Source organism: Lactuca virosa, chromosome 3 (assembly GCF_052849685.1).
Source record: "Lactuca virosa cultivar CGN04683 chromosome 3, Lactuca_virosa_CGN04683_v6, whole genome shotgun sequence".
Lineage (NCBI taxonomy): Eukaryota > Viridiplantae > Streptophyta > Magnoliopsida > Asterales > Asteraceae > Lactuca > Lactuca virosa.
In genome coordinates, this window is record NC_136428.1 from 76,020,395 (window position 1) to 76,038,598 (window position 18,204).

The 18,204-nt window shown below is 38.1% G+C and overlaps 2 protein-coding genes across 6 annotated transcripts; one reads left to right on the top strand and one right to left on the bottom strand.

Moving 5' to 3' along the window:
• Window positions 1-10,386: 10,386 nt before the first annotated feature.
• LOC145166013 (uncharacterized) lies at window positions 10,387-12,480 on the top strand. 4 transcript variants are annotated; one of them, XM_079084934.1, is made up of 3 exons: window positions 10,387-10,615; window positions 11,080-11,298; window positions 11,433-12,480. In XM_079084934.1, the coding sequence occupies exons 2-3, from the start codon at window positions 11,083-11,085 to the stop codon at window positions 12,381-12,383; spliced, it is 1,167 nt and encodes a 388-aa protein (XP_078941060.1). In that variant the 5' UTR covers window positions 10,387-10,615; window positions 11,080-11,082; the 3' UTR covers window positions 12,384-12,480. The 4 variants fall into 4 exon arrangements, with proteins under 4 accessions (XP_078941060.1, XP_078941062.1, XP_078941063.1 ...); XM_079084936.1 differs by having other exon boundaries at window positions 11,439-12,480; XM_079084937.1 differs by lacking the exon at window positions 11,080-11,298.
• A 1,162-nt stretch (window positions 12,481-13,642) lies between these two features.
• Window positions 13,643-17,969, bottom strand: LOC145166014 (protein JASON-like). Of its 2 annotated transcripts, none has more exons than XM_079084939.1 (7): window positions 17,682-17,969; window positions 17,542-17,593; window positions 17,256-17,350; window positions 15,719-15,963; window positions 14,988-15,624; window positions 14,802-14,884; window positions 13,643-14,251 (listed from the first exon to the last, which is right to left on the bottom strand). In XM_079084939.1, the coding sequence occupies exons 1-7, from the start codon at window positions 17,769-17,771 to the stop codon at window positions 14,125-14,127; spliced, it is 1,329 nt and encodes a 442-aa protein (XP_078941065.1). In that variant the 5' UTR covers window positions 17,772-17,969; the 3' UTR covers window positions 13,643-14,124. The 2 variants fall into 2 exon arrangements, with proteins under 2 accessions (XP_078941065.1, XP_078941066.1); XM_079084940.1 differs by having other exon boundaries at window positions 13,643-14,248; window positions 17,682-17,967.
• Window positions 17,970-18,204: the final 235 nt, after the last annotated feature.

An 18,204-nucleotide genomic window follows, 5' to 3' on the forward strand; every position in this document is an offset into this window, starting at 1 on the left:
GCTATGAAAGCATAAAGCACCATCCTTTGGGTTTGTTGAGGGGATCCTTTGTCTTAAACCCAAGCCCTAGAGTGATTTTGACCTTTAACTCCTTGGTTTCACGTAAAGTTTGCAACTTTACGTAGGGGTTATGCCCTAGAAGAGTGGATCTACAGTTTGGAGCCCCTGCATGGCTCGAAAAGCCTCTGTATGGATTGAGAACTGAAGAGACTCAGCGAGTCACATGGGTGTACTCGACGAGCTGTATGAACATGTGCATGGACTCGACGAGTTGGACGAACAACTCGTCGAGTCTGTTGAAGATTGCCTTGGACTCGACGAGTCTGTTCTTGGACTCGATGAGTCTGGTCGCAGAACCCAACCTCTTGTGGTTAAAGCTTTGGTTTAGTGAGTCGGTTGGCAACTCAGTGAGTTGGACAGGATGGGATTCCGAGATCGTTGAACTCGACGAGTCTTGGGGCAACTCGGCGAGTAGAGTCGTGTTATGGGAGTTTTTCTGAGTATGAGAACTCGACGAGTCGACGGGTTGACTCGGCGAGTAGAGTCAACCAGGAAGGTTGACTTTGACTGAGGACTTTGACTTTGACCAAGAGTTGACCAGTTTGACTTCCAAGGGTACTTTGGTAATATTGGTATTTATGGAACTAGTTCTTTGGTAGTGTTTTGTGGTGAAGATCGTGTCGGTGGTCGGAGCAGCTTGGTCGTATCTTTTCAGTCGGCAATTGCAGGTGAGTTATCCTTACTATATCGACAGGGTCTACGGCACCAAGGCCGTCCCTTTATCGGATGGAAATCCGGGTATTGTTTGTTATGTTATTGCTTTGCTAGATCTGCATCATGGTATTTAGGATGGTGTTATGTTATTGACCTGGTTAAGGTCGGTACCCGGTATATAGGGTAATGATATGCTAGTGACCGGTTAGGTCGGAATCCTGGTTAGGATGTTGATATGCTATGTGATATGTTAGATTGTTTGTCTGGTTAAGGATTGTTATGTGATTAGTTGTTTTATGTGCACATGGTTGTTTGATGGGGGTTGGGTTGAGGCGGGTCCTGCTTTGTGCTGTAGGCCAACATACCTAGGGCGGACCGGATATTCCGAAGGCCCAGCGAGCGGTCCGGATAGGCTGAAGGCCCCAAGAGGGCGGACCAGACGTGTCGAGGTTCGGAGAGTGGACCAGGCCGACTGAAGGCCCGGTGTGGGCGGACCAGTCATACTGTAGACTCAGAGAGTAGACCAGGTGGATTGAAGGCCCGGTGCGGGCAGACCAATCACACTGTAGACTCGATGTACATGGCTAGACTCGGAGGGTGGACCAGGTGGACTGAAGGCCCGGTGCGGGCGGACCAGTCACACAGCAGACCCGATGTGCATGGCTGTTCTATTGTGATATGTTATGAGTATGTTTATGTGTGTTTGGTATTTTGGGGGTAACTCACTAAGCTTTCGGGCTTACAGTTCAGTGTATTGTTTCAGGTACTTCAGGAGATCGTGGCAAGGCAAAGGCGTGATCGTACCGCTCCTCATGTTTTATGATTTATGTGACATGGTTCTGGGGGATACTCTGATGTTTAAACTATTTTGAAAACAAGGTGTATGAACTTAATGGTTTTTGAATGAATTAAAATGTTTTAATTTGGCTCAAATTTTATGGGTGTTACAGCAAGTCATCAGGGTTATCGCCAATTTTGGGCGAAGGAAGATGGATTAGTGTCTTGGCAGAGCTTAGTGGGTGTTTGTGGTATCTAGCGTTCGTAGGGCGCGAAGGTGTGTTCCTGATATGAAGGGTTAGTATTATCGGGTGATTCGTGGTTAATTCGTGGTGCTATTGAGTTGAAAGGCCGATGATCGGCTTGGAGTAGTGGCAAGGATGCCACGTGAGAATAAGCCATTTTAAGAGAGATGTAGAAGTAGGGTTTGTAAGAGTATGATTTGATTGGGAAGTCGGAGTCTACAGTGCAAGGGGTTCGTTCTGAGGCGTATACTGCAGTAGGCTTCGAGGACGAAGCCTAGTTTAAGTAGGGGAGAGTTGTAACACCCCAAATTTCAATTGTTCAATGAAGGGCCAAAAGTGTAAATTTAGGAAAGGGACTCGACGAGTAGGTCTGCTTACTCGCCGAGTCAGAGCGGGATTCTATCGCGGTTTAAGTGGCCAACTCGCCGAGTCGGCGGCTTGGACTCGACGAGTTGGTGCTGAAGAGAGAAAACCCTAATACCGGGGGTTGTACCCTATATAAAGCACATTATAACCCACCCTCAGCCTCTTTGCTACCCTTTTGAGATCCAGAAACCCTAATTTTCGTGTGAGACTCCATTGTTGAGGAGATTGGAGTTTGGAAGAGGAATTTGGTGGAAGGAGCTTGAGAAATTAGAGGCTAGCATCAAGGGGCTTGTGTAGATCTGGAATCTACATCAGTTTGGGCACATCTCAGAGGTAAGGAGCCATTATCTTAAGCTATTTCATTTTTGGTTCATCCTTGGTGGTTGATTTGGAGTTCCTTAGCTTGTTTGTGACCTATTTCGAGTTAGAGGCTTAGATCTGAGGTTGCTACTTCAGATCTAGGCTTGTGATGGTCCTTAATGTCATAAAGCTCCTGTCTAAGAGTTATTAGTGAACCCCCTTTGTCATAAACCCTAGCCCTAGAGTGTTTTGGGCTTATCCTTGGTTTCACGTAAAGTTTGCAACTTTATGTGTAGAAGAGTGGATCTATGGATTGGAGCCCCTGCATGGCTCGAAAAGCCTCTGTATGGATTGAGAACTGAAGAGACTCGGCGAGTCACATGGGTGTACTCGACGAGTTGTATGAACATGTGCATGGACTCGGCGAGTTGGAAGAACAACTAGGCGAGTCTGTTGAAGATTGCCTTGGACTCCGCGAGTCTGTTCTTGGACTCAGCGAGTCTGGTCGCAGAACCCAACCTCTTGTGGTTAAAGCTTTGGTTTAGTAAGTCGGTTGGCGACTTAGTAAGTTGGACAGGATGGGATTCCGAGATCATTGAACTCGACGAGTCTTGGGGCGACTCGGCGAGTTGAGTCGTGTTATGGGAGTTTTCTGAGTATGAGAACTCGACGAGTCGACGGGTTGACTCGGCGAGTAGAGTCAACCAGGAAGGTTGACTTTGACTGAGGACTTTGACTTTGACCAAGAGTTGACCAGTTTGTCTTCCAAGGGTATTTTGGTATTTATGGAATTGGTTCTTTGGTAGTGTTCTGTGGTGAAGTTCGTGTCGGTGGTCGGAGCAGCTTGATCTTATCGCTTCAGTCGGCAATTGCAGGTGAGTTATCCTCACTATATCGACAGGGTCTACGGCACCAAGGCCGGCCCTTTATCGGATGGAAATCTGGGTATTGTTTGTTATGTTATTGCTTTGCTAGATCTGCATCCTGGTATTTAGGGTGGTGTTATGTTAGTGACCTGGTTAAGGTCGGTACCCGGTATATAGGGTAATGTTATGCTAGTGACCGGTTAGGTCGGAATCCTGGTTAGGATGTTGATATGCTATGTTATCTGTTAGACTGTTTGTCTGGTTAAGGATTGTTATGTGATTAATTGTTTTACGTGCACATGGTTGTTTGACGGGGGTTGGGTTGAGGCGGGTCCTGCTTTGTCCTGTTGGCCAACATACCGAGGGCGGACCGGATATTCCGAAGGCCCAGCGAGCGGTCCGGATAGGTTGAAGGCCCCAAGAGGGCGGACCAGACGTGCCAAGGCTCGGAGAGTGGACCAGGCCGACTGAAGGCCCGGTGTGGGTGGACCAGTCATACTGTAGACTCAGAGAGTGGACCAGGTGGATTGAAGGCCCGGTGCGGGCAGACCAATCACACTGTAGACTCGATGTGCATGGCTAGACTCGGAGGGTGGACCAGGTGGACTGAAGGCCCGGTACGGGCGGACCAGTTACACAGTAGACCCGATGTGCATGGCTGTTCTATTTGTGATATGTTATGAGTATGTTTAGGTGTGGTTGGTATTTTGGGGGTAACTCACTAAGCTTTCGGGCTTACAGTTCAGTGTATTGTTTCAGGTACTTCAGGAGATCGTGGCAAGGCGAAGGCGTGATCGTACCGCTCCTCATGTTTTATGATTTATGTGATATGGTTCTGGGGGATACTCTGATGTTTAAACTGTTTGAAAACAAGGTGTATAAACTTAATGGTTTTTGAAAGAATTAAAATGTTTTAATTTGGCTCAAATTTTATGGGTGTTACATTGGGACCAAAAACCCTAAAAATTGGTCCAAGAAGCACAAATCAAAAATGACAAGGAAAGCTTTGAGATTTTTACCTTAGAAAGAAGCTCCAACCTCTGAAGAATTCGAATCTACTCTTGTCCACCAACTTCTAGCTCCTAAAATGGCCTCCTTTTCTCTTTCCCCACCTTGAATGACACTTTCAAGCTTAAGAACACACACAAGCTTATGACGGGTTTTTGCTCTCTTAGGGTTTCACTCACTAAAGTATGGTGGCTGGGGATAAGGCCTTAACATTCCTTTTATAGAGTACAAGCCTCAAATTAGGGTTTGCATCTGGGTCCGCTACGCCCAGCGTACCTAGGCGAGTCCGCGTCCAACTTAAGCGCATGAGTACGCGCAGCGTACTCTTCAGTACGCCCAACGTACTCATTGCCTTAATATTTCCTTTAAGGGTTAAACTTGACAACGTGGGAAAGAAGAAGGGTTTAAGAGACGCACCTGAATTCCGGGATGTTACATTGTGATTTTTGAGATGTTACACCGCATAGGAACATGGTGCTGAAGCGTGTACGACCCCATAAATGGGCGACCTCATTGTGACTTTTCGTTTTGATTCCTATTTTCTTTTTCCACTTTAAATATGAGTGTTGGCAGTTAAAAGAACTGAAAATGTAATTTTTTTTAATCTTATATAAATACCCACTTAATCTCCAACATTTATACGACAATTCGAGATGATTAGACAATTATTCCTTGAGATAGTTCATGATTTGGATTAGTCCTGTCGAAAATACCCGATACCCGAATTACCCGCCCGATTTTTTCGGGTATCGGGTAAATCGGGTCGGGTAAATTGGGTATCGGGTAAATTTTTTCGGGTAATCGGGTAACCCGGTTTTTTTCAGATCGGGTAAAGGGTACGTTTGTTGGGTTTCGAGTATACCCGAATGTGACATCCCCTAATTTCTCGGCCAGAAAAGACCGATTTAATTTATGCTTTTTAAAATAAAATCAGAGAAATCTTTTTAAAAGATGTAATTGGTCCCCAAAACAATACATGATAAAAGTTTGTCAAAACCTTTCTTTAAGAAATATATAATTTCCTTTTATATCAAAACCTCGGGATGTCATGTTCCGATACAGATCAAAAGCATAAACAAGACATTATAAGCCTTACAACAGTTATTTATAACTACTGGCCTATAATCCAAAAAGCACTCATCATCATCATCCGACTATGCTCGGGGTCCTCTACCTGTAATATAAACAGTAAACAGCTGAGTGGGTCAGGCTTGGAAGCCTGCTGAGCATATAGGGTTTTCAACCCATAATACATAATTTTAATATGTTTAAACATTAATCAATCAACTGAATTACCCCAACCCCATTATCTTATTTATTTCTTAAGGGTTTACCCTAAGAATCAACTATCACTCCTTCCTAAGGATTCATCCTAAGGAATAGACACGAAGTCACATCGTTATCGGGGTTTATACAACGGGCACTAAGTCCATAGCTGCCAAGGTTTATTCAACATGTGCTAAGTCCATAGCTCTCATTTATCGACAATATTATTTACAGGAACGCCCCTGCAATACATGTCAATGGGTTTTTAGAGTACAGCAAATGAACATATAGTTCATACACCTACAGGTTGCGGGCCTGCTAGTGTTCCACAGACCGTCTAGAATAGTCCATGGTTGTCATCCATACTCTGCTGAATGACGGGGGCCCACGTTTGGGTAAGGGCTTTTCTCATATTGCACCACTCACGCCAACGTTTGGATAAGGGCTTTTCTCATATTTCACCCCTCACTCTCAACTCATGATCTCATTTCACCACTCACTCTCAACTCATGATCTCTATCACTGATTATCTCATCTATCCAACTCACCTTTCATCACACACCCACTATTTCATCTACCCATGTTTTCCCAACATTTTTGTAGATAAAATACATATACAGTTTAAATTATTTAAAAACATGTATAAATCATTCCTTCAGCATCCATCTTGAATAAACAAACAATATATATTCACACAACACGTATTTTATATAAAATACTTCATATCTATGTGTAAGGTGAAAGCAACTACACACTCACCTGATTTAATGAAAATCGGGCAGCAATTTGTTTCCTAAAACGATCGTTTCTAATAAAACCGGGAGTTTTATTGAGAAACCGGGCTTTGCGAAGGGTCAGGCTTCGAAATCGAAAAGATAAATTTTCCGGGCTTTCGGGCTCTTCGGGGCGTGTTCCGGGGGTTATAATTAATATCGGGGCTTTGGGGGATGTTAAAATGAAGAAAATATGAATAGAGGGGCTAAAAGTGGCAATTTCTTAAAAATATCCGAGAAGGCTCGCAGCCTTCTATTTATAGGGGGAAGCTTCTGATCGGACGGCTGAGAAGGCTCCAGGTGGCACAGATCTGAGGGCTCGCAGGAAGGCTCGCATGTGGGCTCGCACGTGGCTGCGCATGCGAAGGCTTGCTGGCAGCTTCTTACTGGACCGAGGTCTAGGTCCGAAGTTGGGGGGTTCGTGGCTTCATGCGAGGGTTCGGACACGTGATAGAGGGCACGCGTCGCCTTCTCACTGGACCGCTTCGGATCAGATCAGCAACTCGGATGACTCAACACCATTTCGGACACGTGGCATGTTCTAAGCGAGGACACGTGGCCGAAGTCCACCTATGCGAAATTCCTCGGTTTTGGGGATTTTTCTCGATTTTCGCGCCAAAACTTCTAAAATCCATAACTTTCGCATACGAGCTCCGTTTTTGACGTTCTTTATATGCACACGTAGGTAAAATTACGCTCTACAACTTTCGTTTAGACTTCGTCGGCTAATTTTGACTTTAATTTTTATATTATTATTTTTAACAGACCGGGACAGGAAATCCATTAAAAATTCATAACTTCTTCATCCGACGTCCGTTTTCGTCAGACTTTTTACCGTTGTGCTACTATTTACGAGACCTTCGATTCTCGTTTAGGTCATGTCGGCTAAAAATCACTCGATATAAAATTCGAGTTTTTAGTTGTCTACTACTAAGCTGAAACTTCGAAAAATCATAACTTCCTCATACGAAGTCAGATTTGGGCGTTCTTTTTATACCTACTCTCGGTTTAACGAACACTACGAGTTTCGTTTAGATCACTAAGGCCAAAAAGTAGTTTATCGGAAACTCACTTTTTACGACATTCGGCACCGTGCCGGTTTGTCGTGAAACTTCAACATGTCATTACTTCGTCGTTATAACTCGGATTTCGGCATTCTTTATATATCCGTAATCTTTGTCACGATCACTACAACTTTCTTAATAGATATCGGCTTTATCTAATATTTATTTTCGACGCTTATTTTTATTCTTAATTAATTAACTCCTAGTAATTAAGCATAAAACACATAAAACACATAGGATTCACATAATTCCTTTTTCATTTCTTCAAAATGAGTTACAAAGGTTAACCTAGACTATCATATCAAGATTAATGCCTAGGCTAGAAACACGGGCATTACACCGAATTACCCGAATTATTTTAAAAATTCTTTTTTTTTCATAGAGCTTGTACTCTGTAGCAGGTCTTTGATTACGCTTAAACTAACTATCATTATTGTAAAACATGAATCTCTTTTATTATGACAATATGACACTAACAATATTAAAAGTAATTTTTTATATATCATCATGTTCTTTAAAACTTAACTGTTTTCTAGATTATAGTTTTTATTGCAACTAACAAACTCATTATTTTGACGAAACTTCAGAACATGGCAAAACTTGTGGCTACAATTATCTTAAACATTTTAAACTTTTAAATTAAGATCTTTAAGTATTTGTTTTTAACATCTTATTAGATTAGATTAAGTTGTTAAAAAATTACTTCATATCTCAGGTATTATTGACTAAAAAATCTCAATGTTCAAAGTTTGAGTAACTTCATTTATGCCTCGTTTGTTTATATAAACAAGACTAATAAAGCAAGAAATATTTATTTCATTAAATTTATTTTCAGGTGAAATTCAAAAAAAAATTATATATTTCGGGTAATACCCGAATTACCCAAACCCGACCCGATACCCGAATTACCCAACCCGAATTACCCGAAACCTGAAAAAATTACCCGATCAACACCCCTAATTTGGATAAAGAGTTTCCATATTTTTGGATTGCATGGGATACGAGAGCCAGAAGGGGTTTTACTATTATACAAAAGTTTATATCTACACTTCATCAAACATCATACGACATAACTCCCAACTCATGGGATGAGTATTTAAAGATGTTTGAGAAAGCTTGACGAGGAAAGTATTTATAAGTTTTTTAAAGGTTTCATCAACCTTTACGATAAACAATATTTGTGTAAATCTTGTGGATGACAGTCAACAATTGAATCCAAACATGAATTCCTTGCAAATGATAGGAAGCATTGATTGTATGCATTAGCTGTAGACAAATTACCCTAACTCATGATAGGTTAATACATACATGGTAATCATGATCATCCAACGGTGATGCTAGAAGAAGGGACTTAACGTGATCTATTGAGTTGGCGTGCATTATTTGGTATTTTCGGTTCCAATAAATACATCATTGTTATCGATCAAATAGTCGTTATTTAGTGACCTATTAAATGGAATAACACTTGAATGTATGTTTGAAGTTAACAGAGTACAATACAAGCATATATATTATATTGCTGATGTGATATATCTTGAATATGATACATTTATTAAATCATCTATATGCATACAAGATGAAAAACACAAAAAAATCAATATGATGCAAAAATCAACAAGGAATGATATGAAATGAGTATTTGGTGTCATTATGCAATGTTGGCACATGGTGAAAAACCGACACAAGAATGGTCTCCCATACAAATAAAAAACATAATGTATGTGTGCGTTATACTATTACATAATATTTTTTAGAAAGAGAAGATAATTTGATCGGTAACTATGATGAAATTGATATTCAACCATAAGAATCTTATAGAATCTTATGAACAAGAAGAAAATGATTTCAACAATACCAAGTTAACCTTAAAAAATATATAAGTGATAAATATATAAAAATTTTCTTTCAAATTTGACGGAACATAATAGACTAAACAATATATATATATATATATATATATATATATATATATATATATATATATATAAAGTTTATGCATTTTCAATTAGGAAGTGATTGTAAGAGAATAACTCGTTTGATTAATAGCGAGGGTTAAACCTTATATAAATAGAGATACAAAAGTTGCATAACCTAAACCCTAATCACTAACATCCCCCGCAGTTTGACCGGAATGAAACAATTAAACTGAATAGAAAAACAAAAGAAAAAAAACATAAATGTAGATAGCGACAAGTATGGTGGTAGAGCTCGAGCGATGACGGCTAACAACAACTACTCGTAGTAGTCGGAGAATAAGAGAGAAGAAGTGATGACCAAAGACACGGTTCTGTTGTAGAAGAAAAAGAGAGTTGGTGGTGCCGACAATCATGAAGACGGCGAACGAGGAGTCTGGAGAGAGGCAGCAAAAAATAAAGAGAGCTCGAGTTGCGGCGTGCGGAAGGATCAGAGGGAGGTGGGGGTCATCCGAGGAGGAGATAGAAGGCTAGTAGGGGTCATCCAAAGAAGAGACAAAAGAAGACGAGACAATAGAAGAAGCCAAAGAAGGAGCTCTGATTTCGGGTTGACGATTGTATTATTATTTAAGAGGAAAAAGACGAACGAGAAAAATATTGAATCTAATTAAGGCAACACCGACGACTATTAAAGAAGGTTGTCAGAGGTGAAGGGCATCGACTACGGGTTGTGGTCAGTAGTAAGGTTTTAACCGATACCTCTAATACCATGTAAGAGAATAAATTGGTTAATTAATAGTAATGGTTAAACAATAGAGACACAAAAGTGGATTAAATTAAAATCTAAACGGTTTGAGCCTAAACTTTGATCACTAACAATGATGTGATTTTTTGTTATATTATGCATTTTTTTTTTGTGTAAGTTAATGAAATGTTTTAGTTATTATTAATTTAGTATTAAATTTTTTATTTGGTAAATCAAATGATTTAATTTAAAATTATTAATATATGTATTTAAAAAAAATGGAAGATGAAAGATGGACGAGGAGATAAAATGAAAATGGACATGACATGTAGACATGTAAAATGCACTCCAAACGACGCGAATATGAGTTTAAAAATCCAAAAAAGAAAGCCCTAATTGAATCGACAACAGTGAGCAAGACAGCAGGCCCGTAAACCCCCTCGCCGATCGCCGGCGACCGCTCCGCCGCAGGTGTGCTTCGCCTCTGCTCCATTTTCGCTTCTACCCCTGTCGCTTGCCCCGGCGTCTGTTTGGTTCTCTCTGCTGTGGGCATCGTCTCTCCTTGTGTGACGACACAGGTTGGTTTGCATTTTACAAGTATAATGTTTCTGCACTGTTAAAATTTAATAGCTAATATGTTATTCATGTTACGATACGTAGTTCCTGATAATTGATTTGAAATACTTGCGAAAATTTCTTACTCCAAACCTTCTGATACTCATGTCATTCGAGAATTAGTACTTTGATTGAACTCGTTACAGATTGTTGAGCGCTCTCTTAATTTTTTAAAAAATTCCGAGTCAGACTGCTCTCTACTTTTATACATTCTGTAGATAAATTTTCAATTGAGTTGGTTTAAGTGTGGATCACATGCCAGCTTTGATTCTGTCTGCTCCAATTTATATAAAAGTTGTATGTGTCAGATTGGATTGAACATTACACTTGAAATGAAAACAATGGTTTTAGTTGTTTTAGAAACCCATATAATATTTGATAAACTCCAATAATAATTCTTTTTCTACAATTTGATTTTGGAGATCAGATAATGGAACAATCACCCATTGAAGGAAATTCTTCAACACCATCAACTCCAACTACTGCACCTACTTCAGTTGTCAGCATTGATTCAATGCATGGCTCTGACCTAGAAAATCATGTTAATTCCCATGGCCATGTTGCCTCCATCCCTTCTCTTCCATACAATGTGCCTCCAAATGCTTATAGAAACTCTGAGAGTCCTCATCAATCATCATCCACCACTGTTAGTGAATCCCCCTGCACTTATTATCTTTTCTTCTGCTTGCTTCAAGTGTTTTAACTTTTAACCAATTACTTCGTTACCCAAATATTGTTGCAAACTTTTTCTGCATATTGTCAACTAACTTTTGATTATAGCTGCAGGAAATGATAAATTCACCAGGTTCTTCACCATTTCCAAGACCTCAAGTTCTTGGTGTTTCTTCTAGTAGTGTTCCTTCATCTTCATATAACATTCCACAAACCGAAATTCCTTCATGCGGTGGTCATCAGTCTACCAAAAAAAAGTCAAAGCAATGGAGCATCGATGAAGAAGTCGCATTAGCCAAAGCGTGGGTCGATGTTTCAAAAGACCCAGAAATTGAGAATCGGCAACAATCCGATTCATTTTGGAGGCGGATTCTTGAATATTTTAGCAAACAATTAGGAGGTACTGATCGAACTGTCCATCAAATGAATTCAAAGTGGAAGAACATGCACGAGAAGATCAAGAAGTTCAACGATATCTACAACAACAAATTGACACAACGCCGAAGTGGTCAATCAGAAGCCGATATATTGTTGTTAGCACAAACCGAATACAGAAACCTTTTTAAAAACAAAGCGTTTTCTCACGAGGCAGCATGGGGAATTATCAAAGACAACCCTCCGAAAAAGACAAAGACATCTGAATCAAACACTTACACTACTTCTGTGGATGACAAATTTCCCGAAGAGGATGAGGGGTTTAATGTTGAACAACTGCAACGAAAAGGGAATAAACCGGCATCATTGTCGTCTGAACAACAACAACAACAAAGGGATGAACAACTGCTAAGGATTGTTTCTGAATTTACTGAATTTAGTAATGTTAACAAACAAGATGTGGAGGATAAAAAACGGCATCGAGCGAAACTAGAGGAGTTCAAGGCAGAGAAGTTACGCATCATGGAGGAGGAAAAAGAAGAGAGGGTGCGTATGATGCGGGAGAAACGTCAGGATAAAGATATGCAGTTTTATCTTCGACCGCATGATCATTTGGTTGGGGCACAGTTGAATGCGGTACTAGCACGCAAGCGTGAAATAGCACAGCGTTGGGGTTGGGAATGAAATGTTTTTATGTACTTTTAATGAAATATTTAGTGTGTATTTAGTCTTGTACTTTCTGTTTCTATATTAATGAAATGTTATCATAATTAGTTTAGAATTTTTTATTAGTTTTTTTTTTTTTTTTTTTTGTTGAATTTTTAATATATTCTATTTTTTAATAAAACAAAGCTGTGGCGGGTGCTGTATGGAAAGATAGCGTGATGGTTTTGAGATGGAACGGAAAGATGGTTTTGTGATGCAACGGAAAGAGAAAACTTGATAATGTGTTGTTATACGGACATAGTGATGGAGGGATGATCATTCCTTCATCCCTAACACGTTGAAACGTGTAATAAAAGATGGAGGAGGTAGTGACACCAAGAGGGTGTTTGGTTTTTTCCTTTTCAAATTATTTTTTGAATTTTTGGTTTTTTCAAAAAGTTAAAACTTTAAAAAGTTGTTTGGTAATTTCAAAAGTTAACTTTTTGAAATGAAAAAAATAAGGTGTTTAAGAAGTCATAGATTTGTGATTTTTAATAACTTTTATCTTTTTTCGCTTTGCACCCTCAAAAATTCATACAAACACATTTTAAAAGTTTTTTTTTGAAAAAAAACATAAATCAAAAAGCCAATTTCCTAAAAATGACTTTTTAGTTTAAAAAACAATCCCAAACACCCCCTAAGCTAATGTGCCAACAGAAGATAAAATATCCATATAAGTATAACATATGGACACATGACATGCATATAGAAACAATTTTATTTATTATTAAATCAGTTTTATTTTTATTCTATTATTAGACATAATAAGAGAAAAAGACACATTATTTTAATCTTCCTAAGGTTTTTCCAAGATTTAGGCAAAATACAGAGTTCCAAAAAAAAAAACTAAGAATTTCATAGGTATCATTTAAGAAATGGGTATATGTGCGATATGGGCCTGATGGGCCTTTAGTGGTCTCCCATATTTTTCATTTTTATTTTATTTTTACTCCCTTATATGTAAGAGTTTTTTTTGGTTGCCTTAATTTTAACATCATATTTTATAGTAAAATTTATTTTAATCTAACACTTTATTTTAGCAATATAAAGCTTTTTTTTTTCGTACAGAAAACCTTAAAAGATTCCTAACAAAGAAGCATTAGACTATACTTCAAATATATCTTTCCAACATCCCACATTGTTTTGGGTATGAAGAGAAAGGGCTACAGTTTTTAATCAAAGAACCAAAAACCCAATGCCTGAAACCCAAAAAGCCAATAAACCAGACCCAAAAAAAGTAATGAAATGACGGTTTTTAAACCCATAAAAATAAACTTTACAATTTGGATTTTGTTTTCCCCCAAAACATACTCAAACCAACATGTGCTCACCCCTACTATTTATAATGATAAAAATTGACCTAAAATTGTTTGTGGGCCAACTGGCCAAGCCAAAAACATTTAATGTTTTCAACTAAAACAGTCTTGTCTAAGCACCACAGAATCAGATCCCCTTCTCGAGCACCAAACATCTATTGGTTGAGCACCGCAGACCTTGCTTCAACATACACTTGTAGACATAAAAATGAGCACACACATGACAAATCATAGATGTATACAGTAGTCCCCACTCCTCATAGCCAAAGTCTAAGGATTAAGACTAATCCACTCCCATGATTCAGTAATATTTATATTTATACAACTTGTTTAAGTTCCCTCATTTTTCAAATAGTAACACTTCTTGGCCTATTACATTTCTACCTCCATACAGCATTCAGCAGTCAAGAACTGTTGATCAGAACATATCCAGATTCAAAACGACTACAAGATTGCAATGTTCTTCCAGTGCTCTCACATTCATCTTTTTCATCCATATCCACCAACGGCACCTTTCCAAGTTGCTTCCTGCTTATAAAAAAAAAAGTCTCAGTGAAGCTCTTTAAGGCCAGTTTGTTATACAAGACAAAACAGGTTGTACTGCTTTTGGTAATGCTGTGACAGAGTAAATAAACTGTCATGTATGGGTGAAGTGGCTGGATGGGTAATGATGTGTGTCTGGATAAAGTGTTGTATACATAAAATATGTTTTTTTTCTGGACTAAATAAACTGTCTGAATGAGAGACCAAATGACCATTTTACCCTTGCATTCTAAAAAACAAAAAACTCACAAATTTCATCAATTTTTGCAGTATTTATAAGTTTTAACATGCGAGCAGTTGGAAGGGGGGGGGGGGGGGAAATCAAATAAGTAAAGGGTTGGTGTCTTAATACATTAAGCAAGGTTTTTTAAGCTTAACCCATTAAGTCATTTGGTCCAGATTAGTAAAAAAGAAACAGTCATGTATAGAATAAATGCTTAGCCCATTAAGTCAAAAATAAACATACCCAAATATGCCTTTATTCAGTCCATTCAGCCATAGTGATGAATCTTTTAGAAAACTTTAGAGTATGACATACCTTTCAGCAGTAAGTTTATCCTCAGATAAAGCCTTTTCTAATCTTTCTTCAAAAGGTGTAGCATGCCAGCTAACTTTCTGATCCTGCACACCCACAACAGAATGCATATATGATATACAAAGTCTCGTTTTGTTTATGTTACACATAACAGGTACAAAAGATGGATAAAAAATGAACAAAATTTACCTCATTGTATTTATGAGTGGAATTGGGGATTCCATTCCCATCCCACCACTTGGGTGGGAAAGAAGCAGCTTCATCAGCATTCCAATGAGCTGCAACCATCCCTAGTATTGGTCTATCCCCTGGAGTTTTGCCAATTTTAGGAAGAATAGAGCCTTGATGATTCTGCTTTGGTGGTAGCCATGAAGACAAACTTGTATCCACATTTAACTCTTTTTCTTCTCTTTCCACTTCTGACTTATAATGTTCTTCAAATTGAGTTGAGGAGTCATCAGAACTAAAACTTTCTTCCACGAGTTTCTTCAACTGAGTGGCATTTTCCACAGGGCTTAGCACTGGGATCACATACTGAGATCTGATCCTTGGTTTCTTCCCAGTTTCTTTATTATGAAAAGATGCATGGAAGACAGTGCCAGGTGTTTGCATATCATTGGTTAAGCTGAGAGGGGTAGGGTAAGGTGAATGTTTTGAATTTGGTTCTTGGGAAGTAACTTCAGATGAAGAACTACTTGATGAAAATGAAGATGCATCAATCTCAGAATTAAATCGAACAGATTTGTTTCTAAACTGTGTGTTTGCAACTAGAGGAGTAGAGGAAGCAGTAGGACTCTGTGCTTGATTGGCATGTCCTGTCACACAACTACACAACAAAAGCAGTTACCTTTTCTGTTTGTTACAAGCATTAGTTTTGTAATTTTAGAAATAAAAAACTGACTAAATTTTAGAGATTTTACCTGTCTAGTGAATGTGATGAAGAATCTGATTTATTGTCCCATTCTTCAAAGAGTTTGATTGCAGAAGGTTGCAAATCGGATTGCTTCTCCAGTTTGAGCTTTTCAAGACCATCACTTTGAAGCCATGAATGAAATGTTGATGATTTTGTATCTTTGTTTTGAGGATCTAGATTTTTCAGTTTCTCATTGTTCCGAATTTCAACTGGAGTTTGTGGTAAAGTACCACAAGCTTTGAGAAACTTAGCCTGTAGAATTACAACTTCTAGTTAAATGATTGGTAAAACCGTAAAAGTATAGCTAGAAGCTGGGTGTTTGTTAAAGATTTGTGTATTAACTGCCTACTTTCCTTTTGGCTCTTTCACTATATGTGAAATTCTTACATATGTGGTCAAGAGATGTTAGTATACAAAGCACAAAATTTGATGAAGTATGTAACACTCAAACTATAAGCAATATTATATTATATTTGGGTTAAAAATGATTGATTGGGTCAGAAAATGGAAATGCATTTATACTTTGGTCAGATAGTTGGTATATGTTAAAAGTTTGACACCTTTTAGATTTGGCACCCAAACTCATGGTATTAACTAAGTCTTTCTTTTTCTTAACAAACAGGTTTCGTGTCTCTTATGAGACCTAACACTGACCAAAACATCTAACTTACGATTTTGTCTTCACTTGGGATGGAAGGTAACACATCTAAAAAGGAACTCGAGACCTAATGTATGAGGTTATCTAATAGTTCCTACACCAAAAGATTATATGGTCCATCACTCTTGGAAAAGTAAAAAAAAAATATATGCAGAGTATTTTGATTAACTATTAACTGTCAAATAACTACTGAACAATGATCAGCATTCAGAAAAGTAAACAAAAACGATCAAAATGGTGTTGTAAATAGCAGTAAAATATGACAGAAACAAGAAGTTGATGTCCAATTAGCATAAACCTACCTAATAAAAATATTTGCAAAATTGTCGGGTTCCTTGGGAAACTAAAAAGTGATTTCAAATATGAATAAACCAAAATTTTGAATTGTGTCAGAAAAAGCATCAATAACAGAAAACATTGTTTTCAAAAATACAAGATGCAGCCTCAGTTTGTTGTCCTCTTCTTTTTCTTTGTTCTTAGAAATGGCAATAGAGAGGTTAACTGGTTAAGTAAAGTAGCTCTGACTCATTAGCAAAAAAACATCTTACATGAGTAAGATAAAAGGCTAGTCATTCACTTGAAGCAAGAGTTATCATGTTCCATTCCACTTAAATGAGAATTATCACAAGCAAGAAAAGTGGATTGCCTACGCAAAGTCTAGAGGCAAAAATATGATAGATTACTTTACATTGAGAGAAAAGGACAGATAATAGCATGATATTAAAGCTTGTCTAACTCAAATAAATAAGTCAAAACTCGCAATACATGCCTTTTAATTCTTATATATAACGGTTTAATCTATTTTTGACCTATACCTTCTGAGTTGTGTACTAACACCACTTGCTGATCGTTTTTTCATTGTAGAAGACAAAAAAAATATTATTACCTCAGCTTTCAGCTCCTTCGAATTGAAATCAGGGGAAGCAGAACCTGGAACACTGCATTTCCTGTCCTTACATGGCGATTGATCTCTATCTTCAGCTGAAAGAGAACAAGGATTTTATGAACAATACATCAGCAAATAAATCCACAAACCTAAAGAAAATTCTCAAACATTTTTGTGAAATAGAAAAATTATATGTATAAACCTGCTTGAAAATGAGAGCGGCTCCAATAAAAACAGTTATATCAATGTTCACGAAGCTATGAGAAAATAACACCGATCAACTCACCTTCGAAAAGTAGCAAAGTCGATAAATGATTTCTAGCTCCAGACTCACGATCCTGACCGAGGTAAAATATAAACAAAAGTCAGAAACAACAGATCTCGGAGATTCCCCCTTCTTCTATATCTTTAACCTCTAGATCTTACCTTGGGGTTTGAAGCGATTGGTTGAGAGAGGAGATGGATTGGAGGCCGACGGTCATCTCTAACACGAAAACATGCGAAGAAACAACCCATCGTCCTTGCGATTAAACTCTACGAAATTCAATTTGAGTCAAGCAACATAGCATCAAAATCAAATTTGGAATATAGGTTATCGTACTGAATAAGAACCCTAGTTTTTATGTTCAGGTAGGAGCAAGGCGAGGTAAAACGTTTTTGAAATTTGAAAGACAGAAGAGACAAGAAAACGAGGGAAGATCCCGGAATTCAAAATTCCACTAATTGTAATGATGAATTATTAGCAGATGTTTTGACTTTTTAAAAGATTTATGTCGAATTTGGATATTTGTAAACAATCATAATTAACCTATTATTATTTGGATTTAGGTGATTTATATTACTATGTAAAACCATGTCGTGACAATTTATTGTTTGTTATTTTAAAAGAGTTTCTTCATAAGTGGCATTTGGCATTCTCAAATACCACATGACTTATTTACAAATCAAA